General features: G+C 30.7%; 1 protein-coding gene across 1 annotated transcript; it reads right to left on the bottom strand.

Annotated features, from left to right (window-relative positions):
• Positions 1-892: 892 nt before the first annotated feature.
• LOC100801549 (transcription factor CYCLOIDEA) lies at positions 893-3815 on the bottom strand. Its single transcript, XM_003541225.5, has 2 exons — positions 2095-3815; positions 893-1985 (listed from the first exon to the last, which is right to left on the bottom strand). The coding sequence occupies exons 1-2, from the start codon at positions 3302-3304 to the stop codon at positions 1936-1938; spliced, it is 1260 nt and encodes a 419-aa protein (XP_003541273.1). The 5' UTR covers positions 3305-3815; the 3' UTR covers positions 893-1935.
• Positions 3816-8074: the final 4259 nt, after the last annotated feature.

Below are 8074 nucleotides of genomic sequence, written 5' to 3'. Positions count from 1 at the left end.
CTCTACATCTGAATTAGTTTTGTTAATCCTAGGCCAAGTCTTCTTGAAAGATATTTTAAAATCACAAAAATCGTAGATGCATAGAGTTTCAAAAAATCCTCATCACCACACGAGTGGCTAATATCTTTTAAGCAAAAGTAAATAATGAAAAGAAAACAAAATTTCAGCCCCACCATGTTGTGAGGCTTGCATAAATGAGACTCTTTATTTTATGCACCAGTTTGTACAAGTAGAAAATAATCAACATAACATAAAAATTAGGAAAGTCAGGCAGAAATCATATCAATTAAAGTATATAAAGCCTATCTGACATCCCAGACAATGTCTTTTGCAACAATATTAATTAAATAGAAATGTGCAAGGACAGTACATCAGTATGAATCTTTACCATTTCATTTATTGAAGATAGCAAAACCTACAAAAAATTTAGAATTCAGATAAGAAAATATCAGAATAGAAAAAGGTTTTAATTCTTCTAAATCGCTTGAGAGCAAAAATCACTGTCAAGCCTTTTATACATGAACTCATGAGTGCTAATTGCAGCATTAATGCTATTATTTCTAGTTGAGATTGTTCATATACATTTAGCAATTCAGAAATTCAATTCAGTTTTAGGAAGAAAGAGATAATGTCTTGCATTTGTTACACTTACACCAAGTGATCTGATATAAGCTGCAAAAGATGATTAAATGTAAGTTTCAACAAAAAATTCCATTGGTGTAAAATATCGATCACCCTTTCTTGTACTCATAATTGTTGCTAATTTTTTTTTGTGAATTCTCATTGTGGCTATCTAAAATAGCATATAGATGGCCATTTTCTGCCATGATAGTTTAAGCATCTTAGATCTCAAATGGTCAATAATTGTTTTCCAAGAACTTCACAAAAGAGATGAAGATCTTCTCTTTAAACTTGTCTAATGAGAAAACACGTACGAAATTATTCACTAAAAGCATGAGAAAGCTAAAAATCCAAATACCTAACTGCTTGATATGCATGCTGTATCAAATAGATATAAACCTGAAGTGATGATTCTTCATTCTGTCTAGGCATTAAAATAGTTAATAATACATCACACCAAACCATCATACCATAATGAGATAACAAGAAGAATCAGATTATCGTAATTTCAAACAGCTTTTGGAAAAAAAAAAAGAAGAAAAAAAGGAAATGATAGAGAGAAAGTAAATCAAACTGTCAAAGATACAAAAATAACTCCACCATTAATTAGTTGTCAGAATTTCTCTAGGATTTTGACAATCTTGTATGATGTCAAATTTTAATTAACGTGGTTAGCTTCTGTTCTTCCGTATTTAAGTTGAATTTGATCGATCTATATATGTAATCTCTTTATACTAAGAAAACCAGTATATTTATGAGTTGTCTTGTATTTCCAGTTTATTGATTGATAATGTAAATAAGCAGGTACAAATAGAAGCCGAAAGACCTTGAGATTTCTTCTGTACCATCATGCACCTCCTCTTGCAACAAAGCATATAACTTCTTGAAATGCTTTTAATAACCAAGGAATATAAAAATATTAGCCACTGTTGAAAAATATTAACCAAATATATAAATATTTAAAATCTGCTAGAAGGAACAGTTTCTTGATAACTTATATATAATTGGCATTATGCAATGCCAACCACACTTTAAATATTGGTCAGAAACCAATACAAGCAGCAGCAACCTTTCTGCCAACTGTCACACGCCATTGGCTGAGATGATGATGAGCAAAAGGTAGAAGAGGTACAAACATTGTGGAAAGGGAATATAGGACGAGTTTCTGGTGGAAAACACAGAAAGATGCCTCCATATGATTTCTTGGCCAACCAACTACAAGAGTTTCATTCGAATCAGATGATACTGAAAAAGAAAAAAAAAAAAAAAGAGAGAGAAGGGAAAAGCTAACACACACACACACTCTAGTGCAAATTAACGTGGATTGATGCACTCCTCCCAAGACTTTCCAAAGATTTGAAGCCCTGAAAATTGAAGACTTATAGAACTGTAAATATCATCAAAATAGCAGGTTTGAAAAAAAGCACTTAGCACTAGTATTATGTTCATGATACACACAACACATGCACATACCTGTGGATAGATTCATGCTAGCTATGGCACAGAAGTTGGAGCGACCAGTGGAACCATTAGCATCCCAATTCGGAGACAAATTGGAGAAGGGGTGGTACTCACTGTTGTTGTTGTTGAAGCTTGGTGGTTCCTTAGGCATCACAAGGTTTTGGTGATGATGATGATGATGATCAGAAGAGGACATCAAAGATGGTTTCAACTTTCTCTTGATCACAATTGATTCCTCAATAACGTTGAAGTCATCTCTAGGTGTTTCATTTCCCACAAGGTGGTGAGGGTGATGAGTAGGTGATGACCTTGATTGATGCATAATTTGAGTGTGGTTGTTTTCAATTGCAGGGCACTTTTTCTTCAAGTCTTGTAGCACCTTCCCTCCTGTGTTGTTGGTGTTAACATTGCACATAATAATCTTGTTACTAGTCCTTTCCCTTGCTCTTGCTCTTGCTTTCTCCCTTGACTCCTTCATCTTTGCAGGTTCCTTCTGTGTCCTCTTCAACTTCATCCTCTCCTTTGCAGCCATCAATGTTGTTGGTGACTTGTTATCACCTGAATCCAACCCTTGTTGTAGGTTGTGTGGAGTAGTAGCAGCAGCATCACAAGTGATGAGTTGTTGTTGTTTGTGCTTGATCTCAGAAACCACTTCACAGCCATCTTCACAATCAGATGAAGAAGAGAAGCTCTTGGCTCCTTCATCACTGTTGTTGTTGCTGTGCTTGCTCCTTGCAAGCTCCTTAATTGCTCTCTTGGACTTGTTGAAGAGCCACTCAAGGGTGTTGCTGGCTTTGTCAAACCCTAGCATGTCTTGAAGATCAAAGAACTTGCGAGCAATCTCAATGGACAACCTCACCCTTCGGTCCCTCAAGCCCTGAGAGGTGTAAATCTTGCTGTGCCTGTCTTTCTTAGGTGGCTTCTTTGTGAGAAAACAAGAAATGCCATACTGAGGAGCACCACCACCATTAGGGTCAGGTTTGGTCATTGCAGAACCACTGCCACCGCCACCACCACAGTTATGATCTGTGACTGGAAAATTGTTCAGTGCTTCTTGGATGCTTGAAGGGTTATGATGAGTTGGTATGTAAGGCACAGAAAGTGCATCATGAAGAAGAGTGTTGCTTGCAGAAGCATTCTCAAGGTTGAGAAAAGGAAAAGGAGGGTATGAAGAAGATGATGAAGGGAAGGAAGGGGAGGGGTTGGAACTGTAAGGAAACATTTGAAAATTTCTTTCTCTTTTCAATTAATGAATTTTGAGAGGGACAAAAGCCCTAGCTCTTTGAGGAAGTGTATGTCTATCTTCCTCTGAACAATGAACTGGTTTTGACCCTCAGTTCCCAACTTAATGGTCCAAAGTGATGCCCCAAGACACCCTTTAATATAAAGGGTTTCAGGAAAGGGAGAGAGATAGAGACTAGGGATAAATTATGCTAAGTGCTAACACTATAACCCACCATGAAGAAGGAAAAAAGAGTGTTTAGAGAAATGGAATTTCAATTAGGCCAATGATGGAACTTGGATTTGCTTTGTGTGCATAGTCTATTGTTATGTTGTGAATGGATTATCTGCTGGATCAGGTTCGTTGCCAGTGGGGGAAGAGAGAGAAAGAAAGAGAGAGTGAGAGTGAGAGTGAGAGTGAGAATGCACAGTAATAGTTTAAGTAAACAGAGGACAAGACACACATAATTTGTGGGTTTTTTGCTTCATTATGTGGAAGCAACGTAAGCAGAGCAGGGTCAAATCATTCAACTTTTGAACCCGTTAATATTGTGTGAGGGTATGTGTGTTTTCCAGTTATTGTCTCTGGTGGCGTTAGGGTTAGGGTTCTACTTAGCCCTCACAGAATTTGAAGGAATGACGGGGTTAAAAAGTAGGTCTACGTAATCCATGATATGTTAATTGCAAATTATACTTGCTAAATTTATGAGGAAGTAAAATGAGGTGGTGAAAATTTATCCCATTCTGCTGTAGAAATTGACTAGGGAAAAATGGGTTTTTTCTATTATGAGGCTTCAACTTTTTAACCCAAGGGTCATGTAGTAAAAGGTAGGTGGAAGTGAAACGGTGGAAATGCTGTTGACTGTTTCTTCTGCACCAAAAGTTTTGATACTCTACGACGAGGAAGGTAAGATATCATACCTATAACAATAACAACACTTCCCTTGTCAATATTAATATAAATATTCTACTCTCAATAATCATTTTTGAAAAAATCAAACTTCATATTTTAAGAATTTAATTTTCATCAATTAATTAAAAATATTATAGATATAACTTTTAAAATAATATTATAAAAATCAACTATCTTAACCTATGATTGGTATCATTAACCCTTTACATTTTTCGGAATATTGAAATTCAATCCCTGTTTTAATCCTTAAGAATATAATTAATAAGTTTAACATGACCAATCTTTGTGGGTCACCCTTAAAGTATTTATCTAAATCTATGGACAAACAATGAATGCTATTTTCTTGACTGTTCAAACAGTGAACAATCTTAATTCAAACTGTGGCACGGATAATTTTTTTTTATTAATAAAGGGTTTTATACTAAATTTCAAAATTTATGAAAGTACTACCGACTGAGCAAAAAAGACAAATTGGTAATTACAAACATTAGGGTTCTTTGGAGTGACCCGTACCACCTACTGTCATTTTCAGCCCGGAAAACTCATCCAATCTCTGACACCATTGCCGTGTGTTGCAGTTTTGGTGAGTGGGGGTCGTCCCTGCTAGCTCTCTTATCAGTTTGTGTATTCAGTAAACCTGTAGTTGGTGTTTACATAGAGTCATGGGTTGCTTCTTGGTCATCTTTCATAACCTAAGCTATTTGGATTCGTTTTGTACCACACAACCTGGGAAAAGAAACTATATATTATAAACAATAGTACGATTGGAGAATCTGCACTTGGATCTGAATTCCAGTACTTTTTGCTTAGGTAATTCGTTTTGTGATGATAAACCTGTTGTTAATTTTTATAAGAGAGGGATTTGCTTATATTATAATGCTATTGATTGGTCTCTACTTTTTCCTTTCAATTCACATAGGACTCAACGGAAAGGACAACCAAACCTAACTAGCTTAATAAAAAGGACATGTAACTGTCTCTTGACCTCTTACTTTAACCTGCCCTTTGTAGTAATCTAGTAATCACAATTCACAATTCACCATACAAAATGAAAGATCAAGGGGAATATGTTACATGCAAAAATGTTAGCAATACATTTTTAGATAGTTTTTTTTTGGATACTTAAATAGTATATTTTTATAAACATACTTTATTATTGTATAAAATTCTCTCTCTATATAAATTATAATAGGTTTAACAATAATCAGTTTTAGAAGTTCAGTAAAGGAGCTTTAAGGAGTTTTTTTTTTTTTTTTTTTTTCTAAAACAGGCGCGTCTTTAAGAGTTGCTAATTCTTATAATTCTCATTGAGACACACTCCTTTCGGAGTTTAATATATTAATAATTTTTTCAAATATATTTGATAATCTTAATTAATTTGATATAACAACTGGCTCAAAAAGTTTCTTTCTTGATTATTTAAACCACTCTCATTTTATATTTATATTATATTTTATTTTCTTAATTTCTTTTATCTTTTAATTTATCATTTTCATGTTTATTTCTAAATTAAATTTAAATACATTTTTGTTAAAAAAAACTATGAAATAATTAAAAATAACATTGTCTCATCTTATAATATTTATTGTAAGTCTATAATAAAATTTATGTATTAAAATGTTTATTTATTATAAATTTATAATATAAAAATAAGTATTTATCCTAGGGATTGTGGAGGCTAAAATACTATTTCTTAGAAATAAAAAAGAATGGTAAGTTTTACTTCTTATTTAGAGAGTCTCTGCATATAATTTTATAGTCTAAGATCAATTTTACAAACACTAGAGAGTGCATTATAAAAGATGTACACTGCATGATGCATTTAATGCTCCTTATTTTTTTTATTATGTTATTGATATAGAGTATTTATTGAATTTCTCATTGACTAATCTTTGTTGAAGGAATTAGCCGGTAAAATCCAATGAAGTCTCACTTTTTATTTAATGGGTCTTACATGATTTTATAGTCCTCAATATAATTTTAAAAAAATAATAGATAGTGCATTTTAACGAATGTATTGTAGCTTTTAATTTTTTTTTAGCCATGTTATAGATTCAAATATGAGACCTTACATAAAGTATTTAAGTTTGATTTCATTTGAGTCAATAACATGTTACTCCAACACTCCTCATGTTACATATTACTACATCTAGTCCTATATCCTATATAGGATACAAATGATCATACTCTCTCCATCCGTTCTCTTTTATAAGAAATAAAAGTTCAAATTTGTTTGTTCTCAAGTATAAGTAAGACTCAACTACTTTTGCCTCATTTAATAAGACTATGTTTAAAATATGTTTCATTTAATTTGAAGTTTGTTTTAACATCAAGTTCCAATAAATGTTAGTTTTGAAAAAATTTATTAATTGAGAATGACAAAATTTAATAGAGTTAATTAATTTTCTTAATAAGTATGAAATTAGTTTTTTTCTTAAAGAAGAGGAATAGTTAGTGTATTTTTTTTGTCCTAATTACAGGAAACATATGACATTAATTACTAATTTTGTTTTATACCCTTAATTTATTGTGATCTTTATTAATGAGATGTCACCTATTTTGCATGAAAGTAGATGCATTTATTGAGATATTAATAATATAACTCTTACTCATTGGTTGAAAAAAATATTCCCTTAAATTATGAGTAGTGTCATTATATTTAATCATCACTTAAACCAATTAATTTTATAGTTAATTTTGAAATATAATTTAAATTTATGATAATATTAACTAAATTTAACTACTTGATATGATTAATTATATATTTATTTCTTATATATAAAATATTAAACTGTAATTCATACGTTAATTAATTGAGGTACATAATAAGTCATTGCGCTTACCGGTAATGATAACATTTTAGAGAATTAATTGAGTTTAGTTAAAAAATATTGTTAGTGTTGCCTAAAAAAAAAATGATAGTGTAAGAATTTTAATATTGTTAGCTAATTAGGTTAAATATAATTATTAAAATAATTAAAGTTTACTGGTGATACACTTATAATATTAATAGATTTGTTCATGTAAATAATTTTATATTATTCTTTAATCACAAATAATCGTTGACATGATTTTTAAGACAACTCTGTAAAAGTAAATAAAGTTATTATAAATGATAGTTTCTGATTAGATGATAGTGTAAAATTATTTTACATTGTTAGTGTATAATTTGTTTTCAAATAATTATTAAATAAGTCAATAATTTTTTATTTATATATCTTATATATAATTAAATAACAATGTAAAAAAAGTTAAGTTCAATGAAGTTATAATTTCAAGAAATATTTAATGTCATCTTTAATTCATTATATTTTATAATTATTTCGCTTTGATATATTAAATTTTAAATATTTTATGTTTTGAACATGTATCATTTTAATTTTTTTTTTATCAATTTTTCCTTTGAAATGTTAGTATTCTATTAACATTTAAATTTTCAAATAATTAATTAAATATAGTGACTAATTAAATATAGTGACGACTAAAAATAAAAAAAATTAAAATGATATATTTTAAAAACATAAAAAATTAAAATAAAACTTTTAAATGTTTATATACCAAAACAAAATAACTATAAAATATAATAAACTAAAAGTCACCTTTCTTTAAAAAGAAAAAAAATCCAATCAAGTTATTAGATACCAGTCCCTGTATGTGTTTTTTTTCTTTTTCTTTTTCAAGACTGCAATTGTCCGGTAGTCACTATTCCTATTATATGCCAGTTTTAAACTAGTATTAAATTATCCATATTAAGTATTAGCCAATTAGTTATGATTTTATTCCTGACTTAAATTTCGGTCCTAAGCCGGTTGACCAAGAACGCGAGAAGTTTAAAACCTAGCAGCCAAACTCCGTTGG

Source organism: Glycine max, chromosome 13 (genome assembly GCF_000004515.6).
Source record: "Glycine max cultivar Williams 82 chromosome 13, Glycine_max_v4.0, whole genome shotgun sequence".
NCBI lineage: Eukaryota > Viridiplantae > Streptophyta > Magnoliopsida > Fabales > Fabaceae > Glycine > Glycine max.
This window is presented reverse-complemented; position numbering and strand designations above follow the sequence as displayed.